This window comes from Pteropus vampyrus, unplaced genomic scaffold (genome assembly GCF_000151845.1).
Source record: "Pteropus vampyrus isolate Shadow unplaced genomic scaffold, Pvam_2.0 Scaffold363, whole genome shotgun sequence".
Taxonomy (NCBI): domain Eukaryota; kingdom Metazoa; phylum Chordata; class Mammalia; order Chiroptera; family Pteropodidae; genus Pteropus; species Pteropus vampyrus.
This window is the reverse complement of record NW_011889144.1, coordinates 629,895-652,107: the sequence shown is the minus strand read 5'-3', so window position 1 is coordinate 652,107 and position 22,213 is coordinate 629,895. Positions and strand designations below refer to the sequence as shown.

The following is a 22,213-nucleotide window of genomic DNA, read 5'->3' as shown; positions in this document are numbered from 1 at the left end:
ACAGTTCTTAACTCATTTTATTAGGCCAGTGTTACTCGGATACTAAAGCGAGACAAAGACAACAGAAGAAAACTATAGATTAGTATTCCTTATGAATGTAGATGTAAAAAAAATTCATAAATTACTAAAAATGGGAATTCAGCGGTGTTGTAAACCATAACTGAGTGAGATTTAAACCAAAAATGCAGTAGTACTTCAACATAAAATCAATCAATGCAATACACTATATTAATAGATGAAGGGAAAATAAAACCACATGATCAACTCAGTTGATACAGAAAAAGCATCTGATGAAATTTAGTACACTTATGTTAAAAACATTCAAATGAGGAACAGAAAGGAAGTTCCTCACCTACAAAAGAGCATTTATGAAACACTAACAAGTAACATCATACATAATGGTGAAAGAATGCATGCTTTCTCCCTCAGATCAGGACTAAGACAAGGATGTCCATTTTTATCACTTCTATTTAGCATTATACTGGATGTTGTAGCCAGGGCAGTTAGACAAGGCAAACAATTAAAAGACACATCCAGATAGGAAAGGAAGTAAAATCATCTCTGTTCACAGATGACATCATCTTATATATAGAAAATTAAGTATCTGTAATATATATCTAATAAACAAGTTTGCCAGATTAACTGCATATAAGATCGGTTGTATTTTTATACACTTGTAATAAATAATCTAAAAATTAAGAAAATAAGTTCATGTACAGTAGTATCAAAGCCAGTAAAACACTTAGGAATAAATTTAAACAAGGAAGTATGACTTGTACACTGAAAACTATAAAATGTTGAAAGAAATGAAAAATGATCTGAACAAATGGAAAGACTTTTTGACTTTAGATTTAGTGTAATCTCTATCAGAATTCTAGTGTATTTTTTTTTTTTTTTTTTGCAAAAATGGAAAAGCTGATCCTCAAATTGATAGGGAAGTGCACAGTGCCCCAAGTAGCTAAAATACTCTTTATAAAAGGGACAAGTTAGAAGCCTCACATTTCTGATTTTAAAACGTATTAAAGTGCAAAGTGATCAGAACAATGTGCTGCTGGCATAAGTATAGACTGATAGATTGACAGAGTAGAATTAGAGTTCAGAAATAAACTCATTCATTTTTCTTCAGTTGACTTTCAACAAATGGCCAAGACCACTCGATGGAGAAAGAATTGTCTTTTCAACAAATCATTCTGGGACAACTGGATATCCACATTAAAAGAATGGATTTGGACTTTAATTGTATACTATATGTAAAAATTAACTCGAAATACATCATATACCTAAAGCTATAAATGAAGTTTACCCTGTTTATAAATAAAGATAAATTTTTGTAACTATATATTAGTCAGTGGTTTCTTAGATATGTTACCAAAAGCATGAGCAACAAAAGAAAAAATACACTGTTTTATTATCATTAAAATGTTATGTACATTAGAGGACACTATTGAGAAAGTAAAAAGACGACCCTCAGAATGGAAGAAAATATTTGCAAATGTGCTGAGGGTCTAGTATCCAGAATATATAAAGAACTATCGTGACTTAAAAAGATAAACAGCCCAATTAAAGTATAGGCAAAGTACTTGAGTAGATATTTTTCCAAAGAAGATACACAAATGGCCAGTAAGCATAGAAAAAGATTCTGATCATTATTAGTCCTCAGTGAAATGTTACATCAAAACCACAGTTAGATACCACGTCACACACACACTGGCATGGTATTAAAAAAAAAACCAAAATCCTAATTAAGTGTTGGTGAGGATTTGGAGAAATTGGAACCCTCATACATTCCTGGTGAGAATATAGAACGGTGTAGCCACTGAGGAAGATAGTTTTGCCGTTCCACAAAAAGTTAAACATAGACCCAGCAGTTCGAGGTATATAGTCAATATATACATTCATATAAAAATATTCATAGCATATTATGATTCATAATCATAAGTCAAAAAGTGGAAACAACACCAATGCTCATCATCTGTCAAATGGATATGCAAAATGTGGTCTATCTGTACAATGGAATATTATTGAATATTTTTGAATATTTCATCCAGAAAGGAATGAAATTCTGACATGTGCAACATGGATGAATCTTGAAAACATTAGGCTAAGTGCAGTAAGCCAGGTCACATGTCTTATGATTTCATTTATGTGAAATGTGCAGAACAGGGAAATTCATAGAGACAGATTAATGTGAGGTTAGGGGAAGAGAGGGATAAAGGAGATCACTGCTTAATGAGTGTAGAGTTTCTCTTTGGGTGATGAAAATGTTCTGTAATTAGTGGTGATGGTTGCACAACCATATTGTGAATAATACTAAAAACCACTGAGTGGCACATTTTAAAATAGTTAAATTGGTGACATGTTATGTGAAGGGGTGCCAGCTACATCTGGCTCTTCAGATTTAACTTACTTCCTGGTTCATTTGCTCAGTCTTCTGCCTCATTGCTGGTTTAGGGAGTTCTTGCTATCCACCATGCATCTACTGTGCCTAAATAGAGCCCAGTGGTTCTCAATCTTCATATCCCTGTGACTGCAGTTGGGAACCTTGTAGGGAGTTGTAACATGGACTGTGACGAGGGCATGAGGATTCCCAAAACCCACGGTGTTTGTGATGTGCAGCAATGTTTGAGGACCCCTGATATGCCCAGCCTCTGATCCCCTGTACCACCAACCAGTTTCAGGTGGGACATCTGTAGAGTTTGACTTAAAGGGTGGAGGTGATGAAGGGGAGACGAATTCAGAGTACCTCCTTACTCCACACCAGCAATTCTTTGTAGAATACTTTCTTGGGCATTTTTCTGTAAGGAAAAAAGTTTAATAGTTAATTAAGAATAGGAAATACTGCATACTAGAGATATTCTGTGGTAAAGAACTCTGCTTTTATCTAGTATTTCCAAACTTAATGTTAAATTAGTAATATAGTAATACATGTTTTTATTCACATTCATTAAGAAGGATTAGTGGCTATTTCAAGATAGTGCAACAACTTAACGTGATGTGAAAATACAGGAATTGGTGACAAAGTCACAGGAACTGTGGTTTGTTATTTGCTCTTATAATGGAAGGAAAAGCTAAATTTCAGATAGAGGATAGTGCAAATAAAGGTATAATTACCTTCTTTCCAAGTTCACAGACCCCCTCCACTTTTTGTGCCTGTAGACCCCAGGTCAAGAAACCCCTAGTTAGAACAAAAACATACAAGAAAAGTCATGAACTGGTCCTGACACTGGAATGGAATTAGTTTTCTGTGGTTATCACAAGCGTGAATGTGAACATCCATCTCAGGTTTTCCTGACTCAGAATTGGTAGAATGGAAGTCAGATGTGAGACCGGGAACCGTTGCTGTCCTTATTAGGGTTCTTGGACCTTCTTTCTCTGTACCTATCTTTGAGCTCCTCCTCAGTCACTTTCCTGAATTAGACTCTCCGTGTGGATAGCCACTCAGAGCTCACTTTAGGTGTAAAGTAGCTTTATCCTGTTGTCCTTCTAGGAAACTCTTTCAAATGCCCAAGTTTACCTGTTTCCAGGAAAGGTTTTTCTCCCTCTCCAGCTGCTGAGCAGTGCTCAGTGTCCTGCTTTCGCTGTCTCTGGCCTTGGCTAACTTGCAACCCAAGGATGAGTTTTTACTTTTTTTGTCTGAAATAACTTGCAGGTGGCCTCTGAGCTTTGTTATTTCTGGTGTGGCATTAAAATCTGCCTCTGGATCCACTGGTTTTGATTTCATTTTAAATTGTTAAAAAGATATCTCCTAGCCCAGTGGTGTAGGTTCTGGTATCCCAACTTTTATTTTATCTTGTATTATGAACTGCAAAGGCAGGCAAAAATACAGGACTATATGAATTTACAGATATTCTGAATGATGAGTGCAGAAAGTACTTTCAACACTGGGGGAAAGGTTTCTAATTATTTCTGGCTCTTACAAAGTACTATAAAAGAAAACCAAATTTTTATATTTTGTTACTATCTAGAGAAACTGTATCAGGCTTTTTAGTAGCTCACATGGGTTCTCTCCCAGATAAACTGAGATAACAAATTATTCCTAATGTTCAATGTTAGAATAGTATAGGTCAATGTTTATTTTACTTATTTGCCTTTTGGATAAACTTGTCAGAGCTGTAAAGGATAGGGGCTCCAAGTAGGAGCAGAAAAAGAAGGGAAAAGTTAAAAGTAAATTCTCTTGCTTTCAAAATTTGGAAAGTTTCAGGCTTGCTTCAAATAGTTACTTAAATGCACTAGTAATGCCCCCAAAATCTACATCCTTGAATTAGAAGGTCAGTGAACTAGAGATAATTCAGGGACTGCTTTTGGGAGAATTATTGAAATTTAAAAGTTTACTTTATAAATATTACGTTGCTTAGAATTAATTACTTTTGCTGAGAATTATTGAAATTTAAAAGTTTACCTTACAAATATTTTATTGTTTTGATATTTTTATGCCCACACATGGTAATCTGTCACTTTACCTGGTCAATTCCCTTTTCACCCATTCCTCTGGTCCAGAGCCATTACAGCTTCTCTAGGTGTGGATCTCTTGGTATTTACCTGCAGGATTGACAGGTTGAAGTTGGGGTCTTTTGTGGTATGCATTAATGGATCTGGTTCTTAGAAACTAAATTGCTTGCTAAGAAAATTACCCTCTTCATTTCTGTTATTAGTAGTGAGACCTTGGCATTTGTCCAACAGTTAATGAGAAATCATTGTACAATTATGTTTTATTTTTTTCCTCAGTTCTTTCTGTGTTTGACATAATGGTGAAAATTAAAGAACCTTGAGTGGAAAATGCATCAATAAAATGAAAGCATATTGCATTTATATTCTGACCTTGGTTTTTTTCCTCTATAACTGTTTTTCACAGGATTAATTAAATTCTAAGATGTACCTATTCCTCTCAGTGTTTATTACTAGATGTTTGCTAGTGGAGTAATTGCATGCTACTTTGCCCTCAGATGAAGTGATCCTTTCATAACTTCTAAAGACAGAATTGTCAGATTTTTATCTTTTAAATTATATTTTCTTATTGTTTATACTGATAAAAAATCCAGCTGTATTCCATCTATCAGGATAAATTAGTGTGTCGTCTATAGAAACTAGCTCTTCTGTTTAAGCGAGTAACAAATAAATATAATTTATATGCAATTAATCTAATCAGTTGAGTGGCAAGCTCCAGAGCAGTCATAGCATGGTGATTGAGTAAACTTTTAGTGTAGTACTCCTGGTGTGCTTATAACATGTTTTTATTTCTATCAGGGATAACTTAAGTATATGTTAAAGTGATGATAGTCTCATTAGAGTAGTACTGTTTATCCCTCAAAGCAGTCATTAGTTATGTGTTTAAAATTGGAAAGGGAATGTAAATCAAAAACTAAAAAGATCAATAAATACTTTAGTAATTTAAATTGGTACCTAAAGATAAGAAATTTGAATTGAAAATAAATGTAGAATCTCATGCTGATGGTCATAAAAATGTTGGCCTTTATTCAAATATCTCCTTATAAAGGAGATTGTACATAAGTGATATCATCTAGTCCTGACTTCTACAGAGATCATCTTTAAAATTTTTATTTCCTTAAATATTTTCCCTTTGTAGTGGGTTTCTGTGAACAGAAGAAAAATCTTTTTTAGTTGGTTGCCCTGGGAAAATGATGTTACTAAAAAATTTTTTATTGATATTATATGTTTACTCATTGGCTTGAATTACTCAGTCCTTTTGAATAGTATTTTTTTTCCTGATTTAAAAATATTTGTGTAATTAAAAATTTTTTGAGTTTACAGAGAAAATTAAAATTTAGTAATCTCATAAACATCACCTCTGTTAATATTTTTATATATCTCCCTTTTTGAGTGTATTCTGTATTTTGGTGTGTCCTGCCATGCATAGTATTTTGTAACCTTTTATTTTTTTTACATGAAGTAAACAATGAAAATAATTTCATGTCATTAAACATTATTCTTTTATACCAATTCTTTATTGTGATCTGTGACACCCCTGAATAGTACGTAAAACTTTGTATTTGTAGATCTGTGCAGTTTTCCTGGGAAAAGATCTGTACTTTTCATCAGATGCTCAGAAGAGTTTGTGACTATTAAGAACAAACTTTATTTTTAATGACTACATGATAATATTTTATAATTCATTAAATATCCTCTTGCTTTTAGACTTTTAGTAGTGTATTAGAGGTATAATGGGCCCTGACCAAATATATTTTATCCCAGTAATGCAGGGGTAATATTTATTCAGAATTTCTTCATCTATATTTACAAATGAAATTGGTTTATAGTTTCCATTTGTGGAAACTATTGTCAGGTTTTGCGAGTGTTATACTAGACATGAAATAAACTGTATATCTTTCTGTGGTCTAGAATACTTTAACATGAGAATGATATATTTTTTAAGTTAAGCCCTTAATTCGTTTTCATTATATTCTGGTTTTAAAAGTCTGGGTTTTAAATGCTTAGTGATAGCATTTTACATTTCTGATTTCTTCTACAGATACTCTCTTTTTAGAGTCCCCTCTCTTGGGTTAGTTTTGGTTATTTACATTTTGTTTGGAAACCATTGATTTTGTTTTGCTATATAAATACTAACAATATTTTTTTAAGTTCTTTAAATCCATTTCATCTGTGATCACACCCTCATGTTCAAGATTTTGTGTTGTTTACCTATTGATGATTTGGATTTATGTAGGAGGCACCAAAACACTTTAGGTATGTTATGACTTAATGGGTTTTATAGTCTGACTGGTGAACCTTTTGCCATGTGCAACATAGTGCTGAACGTCAAACCATCCAGCTTCTAACTGAAAATACTGCCAAGTACTGAGGTTCAAGTAGTATTGTAGTTCAAATACTATTTCTCCCTAAAAGGAACTAGAGCTCCTTGGAGAACTGGCTGATTCTGGGTCTGGAAGAGAAATGAACAAGATGAGTATAGAGCACCTTCCATACCAGAAGCAAGGAAGACAACTCAGGTGAAGTTTGAAGGACTCAGGAGCCAGCTTGAAGACACTCCTATCATCCCAGAATAGGAAACCTAGAGCTCCAATAAGGATAATACCTCACAGATTAAAACAGTAGATGAACTTAAAACAATGGTCATTAATGATAAAACAAAAACTGGTCACCAGTGGAGGATAGTAAAGAAAGACATTATCAAATATATCCTCTTGATTTCTTGATATAGTCAAAATTTCCCCCCTTTAATCTATTAATATAATGAATTATAATGATAGTTTTTGATGAGGCATTTTAGCTCAGAAAAGGATGGTGTATTAAGTAAAGGTACTTACCTGGCCAGTAAAGAGAAAATGCTGTCCAAGAGAAACATAGACCCCTTATATCATACTATAGCCAACATAAATTCTAGAGGGATGAAAGATCTAAGTAATAAAAATAATGTAAATACTAAAAGAAAATTATGGAAAATATTCCTATAGTCTAGGAATAGGATGATCTTAAGAAGGAAACTCAGAAGGCATAAAGGAAGACGTTTACCTATATAACCAAAAATAGAACAAAACATAAGCATGGAACATACTATAAACAGTGGCAAATGAATAACTTGGAAATATTCAGTTCGTAATAATGATTCATAAGCTGTCACTATCCCTAATATAACAAACATTAGATAAGAAAAAGGCAAAATCAGTAGAGAGATGGGTTGAATATATGGAAAGACAATTCACAGAAGAAAAGCAAATGGCAATTAGTGTTATAAAAATAGGCCCTACTTCCTTTGTCATCCATAAAATAGTACAACCAACCATTTCACCTAACTGACAAAATCTAAAATGAACAAAGATGTAGAATATAGAGCATCCATCCTGCTGGTAGGAATATCAATTAATGTAGCTATGTGGAAAGGAAATCTGGCATTTCTATTTAAAAAAAAAAAACTACTTTGATTCAGCAGTTCTGCTATTAGAAATTGAGTTTATAGAAATAATAACACACAGTCTGTTAGGGCATATGACTGAAAAATGATAATGGCCTCATTGGAATAGCAAATTAACAGGAAACAATAGCAATTTAGTTTTTTCCATGTTCTTTCAGATTTCAGTGATCAAGCTGGTTGGTGGGGACAGCAAAGGTGAGAAGCACAGTAGACAAGGGAGAAGCTTTGAGCACGGGTGGTTCTTAGGGAGGGCTACTAAGAGAAGGTCAGTTCCTGCAATGCCACTCGGTAGACTGGTGCATGGCCATTTTTATATCATGGTCTACTTGTAGCCAATAGTCTGTGAGCAGAGTACATGAGCTTAGGTTCCTCTGTGTTCCAGACTTGGGGATCTGCAAGAGAGAGCCTGCAGGGTTGGGGGGCACACTGATAGAAGGAGACACAGCTAAGTAGATGGAAGAAATGTAGATAGAAAAGCTCTACGCAGCAGGCATCTCTAGAAGTTGGTATGTTTTTACTAAGTTCCAAAGTAGATTAGGCAGCCCTTACACTTAGATCATCGATGTTACACAGCAGGGGCTATAATTCATAACAAAGATCATAAGTCTTCAAGAAACCTTGTTTTTGTTATATTTTGGTTTTAAAGGTCTGGAGAATATGCTATTGCATTTAAAGAGATCTATCCAAAATGCTTTTTAAAACAAGTTTTATTGTACAAACGGTAAGTTTCCTGCTATTTGAAGAACTTTGCTTTATAGAGTAACTTATTCTTTGATGTTACTGTTAGCTAATATTTTGCCATGAATATCACTTTTTAATCTTTCAATGCCTTTTTGTTTTTCAGTTTTTTGTAGCATCTGATCCAACAGTTAAAACAGATCGACTATGGCATGACAAGTATACTTTAAGGAAATCGATGATTCCTTCATTCATTACAATGGATCAATCTAGGAAGGTAGGGTTAGGAGAGATTTTTGTGATTTTGATGTTTTAATGCTATATTTACTTGGATCATGTGACAAACTAATCTTCAATTAAAATTTTGTTGAATTTTAGGATTGACATTCTTGAGGTTAAGTTTAGATCAAATACATCGACTTTAATATGTGTTTGTTAATAACATCTTTTCAGTTCTTAGAATTCACTTCATCTTATCCCATATGTACTTATGTTTAGTTTTTGATCAGTAGTTAATTTGTTGCTTATGAATATTTGTAGTAGTTGGATGATGGATCATTTTAATTTTATAAGGTAACTCGAGGGTATTTTCTTTTTTTTTTTTAGGTCCTTTTGATAGGAAAATCAATAAATTTCCTACACCAGGTTTGTCATGACCAAACGCCCACTACAAAGATGATAGCTGTGACCAAGTCTGCAGACTCACCGCAAGATGGTATGATGATGATGATAATGATGACAGTAGTGGTGGTGGTAGTTTGAAGTATTTTTCATTCAACAGGACTGACCCATTTTCTAAATTATTATCCAAAAATACCTGATTACACAGTGTGATATGTATAAAACATCCATTACTATGTAAATTTCAAATTCTCATTTTTATACAGAGTTAAACAGTAAGCATTAGAATAAGTATAGCTATTTTACTCTTATTTGTGTTACTTTTTTAAACAATATAGTAACAGTATGCCAAAATAAGAAAATAAATCACAAAATGTTGCTAATGATAACCGTACTTTGGAACTCAGAGGCTCATTCAGATATCAGCAAGGATTCACAAGAGTTTATTGCATTCAAAATGCTGCATAAATTTATGCCTGTATTAAGTGATTTATGGTTTTTCCTCATTCACTGCCATCTTTTATTTTTTCCATTTACTACCTGCCCCAGCCTCAATAATTTTATAGTATTTCTTTGTGTGGCCAACTTAACATGTCTAGCTTTCTGATCTTGAGTATATTCGTTATTTAGTAATGTCATTTTGGTTCATTCAAGTGTACTTTGCATAGGATGTTGTGGTAGCTATAGGGGAGATAATATGAATTCACCATGGTTGTGCAATTAATGAATTTATAATCTAGGTATGGAGATAAGATGTACAATAATAATGAAGAATAGAAAGTGATAAATAAGATGTATGAATAATAAGTGCTTTCAGTATATAATATAGTTATCTGTAGGCAGTATACTGTATAGAAGATCACCAGAACTTATTTATATAACCAAGAATTTTTATCCTTTGACCTATATTGCCCCATTTCCTCATTTCCTCAGGCCCTGTAAGCACCATTCTACTGTCTGCTTCTATGAGTTTAACTATTTTAGATTTCCCATATAAGTGATATCATACAGTATTTGTCTTTTGTGTCTGGCTTATTACACTTAGCATAATGTACTCCAGATCTAATTATGTTGTCACAAATGGCAGAATTGCCTTCTTTTTTCAGACTAAATATATTCTATTGTATGTATATACCACATTTTCTTTATCCATTCATCAGTGAATGGACATTTAGATTGTTTCCATATCTTGGCTGTTGTGAATAAGGCTACAGTGAATGTGGAAGTGCAGATCTCTTTCTGAGATACTGATTTCAGTTCCTTTGGATAAATATCCAGAAATGGAATTGCTGGATCTAATAGTAGTTCTGTCTGATTTTTTGAGGAACCTCCATACTGTTTTCCAAAGTGCTGAACCAATTTACATTCCCACCAGTAGTGCACAAAGGTTCCCTTTTCTCCACGTCCTTACCATAACTTGTTATTCCTTGTCTTTTTAGTAGTAGCTATTCTAACAGGTATAAACTGTTATCCTTGTAGTTTGATTTCCATTTTCTTGATGGTTAGTGATGTTGAGCATCAATTCAAATACCTGTTATCCCAATTTGATTTTTAGTATCTAAGAGGACTCACTGGAGAAGATTTCTAAAATGTATTCGAAATGTACTGAAAATCCATACAAGGTCAGGGCCAGCTGTAGAGAATTGGGAAGTGCCTGTATCACCATCCTGCTTTAAGAGAGGGCTCCATGGCATAACAGTAGGTCCAGCTGTCCGCATCAGACTCCTCTCCCTCTTACCTCTCCCGCTTACCTCCTCAAGTGCACTTAGTACACCCAACTTTGCATATACATTTTAGAGATCCGTAGACCTCAGATTAGTTCCTATAACGGAGAGATGTGATCCAAGTAGAAATTTTTGGGACATACCTATGTTTAAGAGTTAGAAGAAGCAAGAAGAGCCAGGAGAAGAGTTGTATTGATAGATTTTGACCTTTTCTTACTTAGTGCCAAGAGAATAAGATCAACCTGAGAGGTCAGGTAATATGTGCCTCTACTCACTGTGGAGACTCAGAGGCACGGATTGTGCTGGTGAGGCAAAATAACATTGTAAAGCAACCTGTGAAGGCCTGCTGTGCAGGAGGCCTCCATGGAGATGGCTGCTGAGATTAAATTATCGCTGTAATGATTTCTCGGTTACAGCGACTACTGCTGTGCCTGTCATTCTGTCCACTGCTGCAGTCTGCAGAAGGTTTATTTTGCTATTAAGCTTATGGTACAGTTGGGAAGATAAAAGATGCAAACCCTAAAGAACTGCTAGTAATAAAAAAGAAACAATGGAAGAAGTCAAATATATACTTTTTATATGTGGAAAAATTTTGATGATTTAAAAGTGTGACTAAAGAATAAATAGTAAATTTTTGCAAAGGAGAGCAGGCCATATGCCTAAATCATTAAGGGATAGTAGTGTACAAGGAAGCTCTGAATCATCTACTTTGGGCTAAAACTGATTAATTTTAAACCTTTAGAATGAAAATCCTGTATGACCCAAACAATGATGTAGTAAAAACATTTCTGGGGGAAAAGTATTTACCTTCTTAAAACCACCTAGATTAACAGAAATATACACTTTCTTCCCTTAAAATATGACCATGGTACAGCTCACTGAGTTGTGTCCTCATGTTACTGCATCATGAGACTTCCCCTTCTACAGAAAATGGTATGTTTCCCTTACAATGGACGCCCTGGTTTTCCCATATTAATGTGTAATTGGACTGGCAGCAATACTTAAATAGATTTTTCATTTTTCATATTCCGAAGAACAAACAAAAAACAATCTTAAAGTTTTCTCACATTTTCAAATTGGTAACAGGTTATGGGAAAGACTTAAACTGGACCCTAAAAACTTTACTTCTTGCTTAACCTTAAATAAGTATTCTACCTTTTCTCAGTTCTAGATTGTTTCTTGACATTGGGATTATTTTCTAGCTCAAGCGTTACTATGGTTTTTAAATAAAATTAAGTATTTAGATATATTTTATAAACAGTTTTCTGCTACACAGATGTGAATTAGTATTAAAAAGCTCTATTAATCTCTACATGCTTTTTCTTTCAATATAAAGCTATGGAAATGCTTTTTTTTTTTTTTTTTTTAATGTTACTGCTCTGAATTAGGCTTCTTTGTTAGTGACAACCTGCTCTTATTACATGTCCCCTGAAAAATGTCAAAATCTTTCCCTAGAGTTTACTCTGTTTTGGCTGCATGATAACAGTACTTAACCTTTACACTGAGTTTCACAATTCACAAAGCTCATTACATGTGCCGTTTTGGTTTATTCTTGAAACTGGTTTTGAAAATATCTTATAGGTATGTGCAGGCGATTCAACACTGACCCGCCCTACTTTCTTTGCACTTTTCACCAAAGTGTTTTCGTGAGATTTTGATTTAATTACATTGTGAGCAGGGCCGTTAGGGATTCCTCCACTAGGTCACATTGCAGATGTCTGCTGTTTCCTGACCGCACACATGATCTATTTGGGCTGTCACTGATGCCATTTGTAGGCATTGGCGATGATTTTTGCACATGTGCACCTTTAATATTTCCCTTGTTAAAATACAAATTAGGTATGTATGTATTCTTTTCTCTTTTGTTCTTTACAGCTGCAGATTTATTCACAGATTTGGAAAATGCATTTCAGGGGAAAATCGATGCGGCTTATTTTGAGACCAGCAAATATCTATTGGATGTTCTCAATAAAAAGTATAGCTTGCTGGACCACATGCAGGCCATGAGGCGGTACTTGCTTCTTGGTCAAGGAGACTTTATAAGGCATTTAATGGATTTGCTCAAGTAAGAAAACTTCTTATTTTTATAAATATACAGTAGATTTCAGCATGATAAAGTGCCTTACAATTATCGTTTATAGAATAAATGCCATTAGAGGAAAATTTTTGAATTCTTAATAGAACATATTGGTAAGATAAAATTTGAAGAAATAAAATTGTCACATTGTCATGTTAAAATTTCTTTATGTTTACTTGTTCTGTCCTTTGTTCAGAGGAGAAGCTTGTGTGCTTTACAAATACTGTAGCACTGATAGTCTAGTGTATAAGGAGCACACAACGTAATCACAATTAGCTTAGCTTTAGTGTGAAAGTAGTCAAGAAATTAAAATGTATATTTTAAAACTGAACTTTTTAGTTTACATTGTTTCTTGTTTAAAAAAAAAAAACTCAAAAAACAACTACTCTTTGGTTCCATGACATTAATTAAGTGGATGTCCTTCCCTTCCATCCGTAGAGATGCAGACAGCTCTGTACCAGAGCCTGTCATCCTCCTGGCTCTAGAATAGACCAGGGGTGCCCAACAACTGGTCTGTAGCCTGATAGGAACCAGGCTGCACAGCAGGAGGTGAGCGGTGGCAAGTGAGCGAAGCTTTATCTGTATTTGCAGCCACTCCCCAGAGCTAGCATCACCAACTCAGCTCCATGTCAGGTCATCGGGCATTAGATTCTTATAGGGACACCAGACCCTGGTGCCAAAAAGGTTGGGGACCGCTGGAGTAGACAGACCCTTGGGATACCAATCTAGGGTTCTTAGGCAGCACTGGTGAGAGTGTGGGCCACAGCATGGAACTAGTGATTTTCACTCAGATGTATAAGAATGAAACTTATTTTTATGGTGTTCCTCTTAGGACACTTAAAATAGTATATTACCTTCCAATCATATCTGTGATAATTGAGCAATTTTTTCGGGCCTTTGGTCTTCAGACTTCATTATGCGTCAGAATTCCCTAGAGAGCTTGTTGAAATGGATTGCTGGGCCCACTTGTAAAGTCTGGTTCAGTAGATCTAGGGTAGAGCCCAAGAATGTGCATTTATAGTAAGGGCCCACCTGAAGGTGATGCTACTGGTGTGAGGACTATGTTTTGAGAACCCCTATTTCAGACACATAAGCTCATGTAGACCCACCTCTAACTAGAAGTCAGTCTTCAGTATAAAATATAATTTAGTTTTTCCAGGGCACACATAGCAATAACTGACCTTCTGCATGTTCATAGGTGACATTGATTAATTAGCTCATGAAAGAGTTGATTATCTGCTAAGCATAAATGCTTTGTGATCATACTTACCAAAGTAGCATTTCTGCACTCTAAGAAGGGATTTGCTACTTAAATATTGGTCTTGAGGTCAGTGTCTGTTGGAAGTGTGAATGGTGATGAGTTTTTAAAGGAGAAATGTTCTTTAAATGCCATAGGACTAAAATGGGAGTACATGTGAGGATGTAGGAGGAGCAGATCCACAGGTATAGATGTGCAGGTTGACGCAGGTAGAGATTAGCAAGGCTTATCTTACAGTTTAAAGGTAAAGCAAAATTTAGAGGTCCATGGCAACATTATAGATCAAATCATTTAGCCGACTTAACGTATTAAAACCTTATGCTAGGGTTTAATATTTAGAGTGCCTCATTTTTGCTATTAAATGAAAAATTTATTCTTAAAGGCATATTTTAAATTTCTGCCTTTAAAGAGAAATGCCATCAATCTCTTGCTTGTCTCAGTTTTATTTGGGTGACAGTGATGTTGTGGGTCCCTTTTCACGTGTCTCTGCCCGATATTTTACTAACTTGAAGGTAGAATTTATATGCACACCTGGGGATAATTGGCTGTATTCTTAACTTGGTCAGCTCTTGGGCACAGAAATGTTAGCTTCATATTTAGAAGCCCATTCAGGAATGTTTGCTCATAATGCAGGAGTAGTTTTTAGCCTTTAGAATCATGATATCCTTGAATCTGATTGTTTTGATTTAATGGAGATCTATCTTCCCATTGGATCTATGTAGGAAATTATAATACTTCATGCTGCTATAGGCTAGTCTTAAGTTGGAGAACTTCATATTTGTTAACATCCTGGCACATATAAGTATTTTCATTTTTTGATAATTTTTTATTTTTCAATTAAAGTTGGCATGTAATATATTAGTTTCAGGTGTACAACATAGCGATTAGACATTTATATAACTTATGAAGTGATCATGCCAATAAATTTGTGCCCATCTGACACCCTACAAAGTTATTACAATATTTACTATATTCCTATGTTATACTTTACATCCACATGACTGTTTCATAACTACCAATATGTATATCTTAATTCCTTCCCCATTTTCACCCACCCCAAACCCCTCTCCCATCTGGCAGCCATCAAAATGTTCTCTGTATCTGTGAGTTCATTTCTGTTTTGTTTGTTTCTTTATTTTGTTCTTTAGATTCCACTTGTAAGTGAAATCATATGGCATTTGTCTTTTCCTGTCTGACTTACTTCACTCAGCATAGTACCCTCTGGGTCTATCCATGTTGTTGCAGGTGACAAGATTTCATTCTTTTTTTATGCTGAGTGATATTCCATTGTATATATGTACCACCTCTTCGTTGTCCATTGATGGACACCAAGTTTGTCTCCATATCTTGACTATTATAAATAATGCAATGAACATATGAATTCACATGTCCCTTCAAAGTAGTGTTTTGGAGTTTTTGGATAAATAACCAGAAGTGGAATAACTGGGTCATGTTTTGTCTCTTGTGATAGCCTCTGTTTTAAAGTCTGTTTTCTCTGGTGTAAGTATTGCTACCCCAGCATATTTGCTTGTTTCTATTTTCATGAAATATATTTTCTACCTTTTTACTTTCGGTCCGTGTGTGTCTTTCATTCTGAAGTGAGTCTTATAGATAATGTATGTAAGGGTCTTGTTTTCTTACCCATTCAGCCATTCTACCTTGTGATTGGCACATTTAATCCATTTCATCTAAAGCAATTGTTGAGAGATATGTAGTTATTGGCATTTTATTATTCATATTGTCATCTTTATTAAAGAAATCCCTCTAACATTTCTTGTAATACTGATTTGGCGTTGATGAACTCCTTTAGCTTTTTGTCTTAGATTCTCATATCTGTCCTCTGATTCTAAATGATAGCTTTGCTGGGTAGAGTAATCTTGATTGTATGTTCTTGCTATTTATCATTTTGAATATTTCGTGCCAGTCCCTTCTGGCCTGCAAAGTTTCTGTTTAGAAATCAGCTGACAGTCTCATGGGAGCTCCTGTGTAGGTAACTAACTGCTTTTCTCTTGCTACTTTTAAGATTCTGTCTTTGTCTTTAACCATTGCTGTTTTAATTATGATGTGTTTTGGTGTGGGCCTCTTTGGGTTTATCTTGTTTGAGATTCTCTGCACTTCCTGAGCTTAAATATCTATTTCCTTCACCAGGTTAGGGAAGTTTTCAGTCATTATTTCTTCAAATAGGTTTTTAATTTCTTGCTCTTTGTCTTCTTCTGGTACCCCTATAATGTGAATGTTGGTATGGTTGTCTTTTTAGTTTTTATAATTTGAACTCTTTTTATAATTTTAAGATTTTATACAGCTCATTAAGAATTCAAGTAATGTTTTCTTTTACTTTTAAAATATCTGTTAAGACCAGAACTTGTCCGTCCAGCTACAACTTTGTATCAACACAACTTGACTGGAATTCTCGAAACTGCTGTCAGAGCCACCAATGCCCAGTTTGACAGTCCTGAGATCCTCAAAAGACTGGATGTGAGGCTGCTGGAGGTACTGCAACTCTGTGTTCTTCTATACAATCTGCACAAAGCAGTGAGCAATCTACACAAAGCACTGAGACCAGGGCATTCATTCTTGCTTGATGTTTTCTATGTTGTTTATGGCACAACTAGTCTAGTCTAATGGGTAAGAGTTATTACTGAAAGACTGGACAACCTGAGCTTGAATCCCTACTCTGTCACTTGTTATGGTGTGATCTTAGATATACCACTCACTGTACCTCTAAACCACACTAGATTTCAGTTCTCACCATACAGTGGGGGCCCCTCACAGGGCTGTTGGACAAAGAACATGCAACCCTTGTCCCAGTGCTTGGTGGCACATCATGAATGCCTAGTATATTATATAGTTCCTGTTAATGGTAATGTTGATAGGAGGCATAGAGATAATATATAGTAATAACATTTATCAAAAGTAGATGTTTTTAGTTTGTTTGATAGAAGATGACTTTTCTTAGGAGAATAAATATCATAAATAGCAGACACTGTTTGCTCAGTTATGAAGAAGGTCCAATAGCAGAACTTGTTGGGAGTTCTTTAAAATGTTAACTTTTAATATAAGGCTATGAATTTTGTCATAGGGAAATGGTGATGAATTTTAAACACATTTTATAATAGTCATTTAAAAATATGCTATTCATTCCAAAGTATTTTAGAGCACCTACTGTGTGTCTGTCATTGTCTGAATGCTGAGGATCCAGGATATGACAAAAAGATGTAATTCTCTGCTCTCATGTAGCTAAAACTCAAAACTATTGAGTGGTTTTTAAAAATTGGGCTTTATTTTACTGCCTGTTCTTTGAGAATTAGACATGTTGTTCTATAATAAGCTTAACACTGGTGGAAAGTCCTGCAGTTGTTTGTTTTTGCTCTTAGGTGTCTCCAGGTGACACTGGGTGGGATGTCTTCAGCCTGGATTACCATGTCGATGGACCGATTGCAACTGTAAGATCATTTTTATAGTTGTCATAGCTATTTAGATTGCTAAACATTTTGTTGTTTTAGAATTGGCTTTCTTCTCTAAGAAGTTCTAATTAAAGTGATCATTTGACATCTGGGACGTACCCATTGAATAAATACTTAAGATAAAATTGTGTGTATTTTTTAAATAATCATTAATGAGAGCTGAAATGCTCTATTATTTTAAGAATACTTAAAAATATCATTTGATCTATCATAGATTTCAGCAAGTATTTAAATGGATTATTCATTTTGTTCCATTCTTAGACTGCAGCAACTAATTTAGGATAATATGAAAGGAACTATAAAGTGTATTTTAGGAAAGTCGTATTTTTACTACTTAGGTAAAATTTGATATTTAGTATTCTCTTTAACTAACGAGAAATAGTTGTGCTATTGTTCATAATGCTTTTACCATGCATGAGGAGAAAAGTACTATTTCTTTTAACAGTTACCAAATCACAAAAGATTGACCAGCAGAGTTGTCTTTTTTTGTGTCTACGATTAGAATGCCCCCTCTTAAGTGCTCATTCTTTTATTTAGACTTACGTAAATTCTCCTTGACTAAGATACCTCTTGGAACTTGTTTCAGTTATTTTTATATCTGAAATATTGAGGAAGGACATGCATTTCTTTTAATTGTTGAGAAAAAATACTCTATTAAAAAGTAATATAATTTGGGTCTAAAATTTCTCCTTAGCGTTTCTTAAAGAGTTTGACTCCATGGTTGTTCTGCCTCTCAGGGTGTAAGTCGTATCCCTGGCTAGAATAGTTTTATCAAAGCCATACTCTTTCTCTTCACTTTTAGATTAACAGATTTGCTGTTGGCAAATGGTTCTATGTCATGTCTACTGTGAAATGGTAGCTAGCTGAAATGGTGCAGTTAGTTTTGCAGATAAATTACCAATGTTCAGACTTGACCAGATCAAAGCTACCATATTTTAAATGCGTAACTACTCTCAAATTTAATTTTTGGTCATATTCAAATTAGTTTTTTCACCTTTGACTTGTATCCTGAACAGTTTTAAATAATCATAATGTACAAAACAGGATATTTGAATAATTATTTAAATTAGAAAATTTCATATTATCTACCTTGTTAATATTGTATATGTTACATATTATTTTTTTCATAATGGTATCTTTTTACCATGGTAAAAACAATTGTATCAATTACTTCACAAAATGTAAGTGCCTTGAGTTATAGACAAACTGAACACAGTCTGTATATACAATTACTTAATTATTTCATAATATTGCAAATCCTCCTAGGAGTATTAGTCATGCATTGCATGCCTTATAAAAAATTGATCATACAATATTATATTTTTAAACTTCTAGATTTTTAAAAGCTCTAGAAGAAAGAGTCAAGAAAGGAAATTTATAGTATAGATTTATTTGAAAAAACAAATTTAGGATACGTTTCTATCTACGACTAATAGGTATCAGTTTGTATGCCAACCCCAGTGAGTTGATGGTACAACCTGGGGGGCTGAATTGAGAAGAATATTATAATTGATTAGCAGAATTTGCCAGGGACATCATATGGGAAATGATCTCCTGCATTTCTGGTCATTGCTGTTCCAGTCTTAGAGTTAGTTTATGTCCTGGGTTGGTATAGTTTTAGCTAAATGGTGATTATTGTACAACTGCAGGTATTCAGACTCATATTAGAAATTGAAATAATTTTTACCTGTCAGATTAAATTTTGTGCAGTTGTATGCGAAGTCACTAGAAAGATGAAAAGAGGACTATTACATGTAAAAATATACTTTTAGAGTCAAATTTTGGAAGAAAATGGTTTTTCTACATTTCCCTGTTTATTATATTATCTCTTCTCTTTCTATTCTCATTAATTGAAATTATCATTCTTGTACATAATTTAATTATAATGGGTACATATATTAGATATATAATTTTATATAATGCATAATTTTAGCCTCTTATTAACTATAAAGAAAGGTTATGGAAAGATTATCTTTCCTTTTTTACAATGAGCAGGAAAAAATCCATTTATTTCTGATGCTGATCTTTAGGATGTTAGATGAGGTGTCAGAAGCTTATTTGTTTAATTTTATCTGAACTTTATTCTGTTGTAGGCAGTGAACTAAAATACCATATAGATAGCAAAACTAAAATATGGAGCATGTTTTCCCCTATATAAATGCAGTGGAACATGAGTGTCTTCCTCTTAAACAGTTAATAATTCTAGAGAATTGTGATTAAACTGAATTTTTGTAAATCAGGTCATGTTAAATGTGCTTTTGGAACTTGGTACTTAAAAAATTCCTATGAGATACCATTTGTATAGCAAAGACTAATTTATTTGTAAAATTAATTTGGTCACCATTTCTATAATTACAAGAATGTTAATAGTCTAGGCAGCACAGCAAAATGGATAATCTATAAAACATTCATAGTTGATTTTGGAGTCCCCTCAAAGTATCTCCTAACCACCCCTATTTAGACATGTAATCATCAGTATTGAGCACCTACTAAATACTGAGAAGTGCCAAGAATATATAGAATAAGACAGGGCAGAGCATTCTATAATTAAATGCTGTGGATCAAGCTATAAATATCTTAAGTGCTTGAAGAGAGAAATTGGTGAGACCAGGCAAAGGTGGTCTTTGGCTTTGAGGAATAGGTGGGATTTGGGCAGAAGAGAAGGATGGACTAGGGCATAGAACAGTACAAGACAGTAATGTGAGTCAAGGCCTAAGGGTGTGAACAAACAAGGCTGGGCTCAAGGGTGAGCAGCAAGCTTTGTAGGATGTGCTCCTGGATGCCTAGCTTAGACTTTCTGCTGGGTGTGCAGGCCCTGCTTGGACTGGCTATTTTCAGTAGCATATATAAATGGATTCTCTGCTGGAGGCATACAGAAAGGGATGATAATGTGCCTATTTCTGTGCTGCACACGCATGTGTCAGATAAGTGTTTGGCTGAAGTCTGCAAAAAACCCCTATTACCTGTATGCATGGGACATACTTATACTAGAAAATTATTTGTGGTTTATCTGACATTAAATTTAACTGGATGTCCTGTGTTTTTATTTGCTAAATCTGGCCCTGTAGGAGAGAGGGAGGCATAGAAAAGCAGGCCTTGCACACTTCCTCCCCACAGGGCTCATTTTCCCTGGTTGTGAAACTGCTGTCCATTTGTGAAGTCATCTTCAGAAGCGATAAATACATGTGTTAAAATAACCTGGAGACTTTTTTCAGACCGGAGATTCTTCTAGGCCTTCCTTTCATGAGAATCATCACCCTCTCTTATCTGGTTAGGGTAGAAAATACTGCTACACATTTGGAGTTGTAGCGAAGAGGCCACATTTTAGACTAGGATTAAGCTAGGTTTGAAAATCCTTGTACACCATTTACTAGCTGGCTAACCTGAGACCTCCGTTTCCCCATCTGTAAAAGTGGCATAAAAATATCTACCTTCTATTATTGTGGGTTTGTTTGACATGCTGCTTAGCACATAAATAATTAATGCAGTTGTTATATAATGACACTTTCCTAAAATGTACCATATTAGTTGCTTACATACTATTTAGAATCTATTAGAGTTGATTGTGTGGTTTTTTGGCTTTTTGTTAAAAAAAAAAGGGAAAAGGATTGAGACCTGTACTGGGAAAATCCTTATGTCGCAGAATACTATTAGCCTGTCTTCTGTTTTTTTTCAGGTGTTTACTCGAGAATGTATGAGCCACTACTTAAGAGTATTTAACTTCCTCTGGAGGGCTAAGCGGATGGAATATATCCTTACTGATATACGGAAAGGACACATGTGCAATGCGAAGCTCCTGAGAAATATGCCAGGTAAACCTCCATCAGAAGGCAGTCAGGATGAGCTGTACGTTCTAGCTTGGCTTATGCTTACCAGCAGCTTCACACTCTTTGTGGTGTCCAGCAGCTTAGCAAAAATGAAACTGTTCTTAAAAGTAGTTGAACTGAAAAGTGATTCATCATTTTGCTTTGGATTGGACTTTTGTGATAAGGTTCATTTGTAATATAGCTTATCTTGACTTCAGTGCAAATCAGAAAAAAAATTGAGTCAAGTTGGATTTTTTAGACCATGAAGTTTCTTTTAGAATCTCATTCATTTTTCACGCTGGTGTTCATATGTATACTTTAATATAAAAAAAATATATATATTGTTTTTTTAAGAAAGCCATTTAATAAATCACTGGCTCATTTAACATTCACTTAGTGTTTTAATTAAAGTCTTTTTGGGAATTGCTTTAATGTTTCATTTTGGTTCATAAACCAGTACATAGAAATATTTTATAATATTATTTTATAATTAAAAGCTATAGTAAAAATTCTCGTGTCAGATAGTCATTTTATTTTAATGTCATAATAGTGAATGACTTCAATTAGTAGTTTTGCAATCTTTATATTGAAATTGAGTTTGGTCAACCTTTGAGAAAATATTTCAACAAATATGTCTCTAAAGAAGAACTAAACTCTTATATTCTTAATCCTTTGGTGAAAGTATTGAAAAAGGAGC

The 22,213-nt window shown here is 34.3% G+C and overlaps 1 protein-coding gene across 1 annotated transcript in view; it reads left to right on the top strand.

Moving 5' to 3' along the window:
* TUBGCP3 (tubulin gamma complex associated protein 3) overlaps positions 1 to 22,213 on the top strand; it is a 66,931-nt gene that overhangs the window by 22,746 nt on the left and 21,972 nt on the right. The window contains 6 exon segments of the mRNA XM_023522907.1: positions 8,733 to 8,843; positions 9,173 to 9,281; positions 12,787 to 12,976; positions 16,601 to 16,736; positions 17,621 to 17,689; positions 21,387 to 21,522. Of these exon segments, the coding sequence (XP_023378675.1) occupies positions 8,733 to 8,843; positions 9,173 to 9,281; positions 12,787 to 12,976; positions 16,601 to 16,736; positions 17,621 to 17,689; positions 21,387 to 21,522 (751 nt within the window).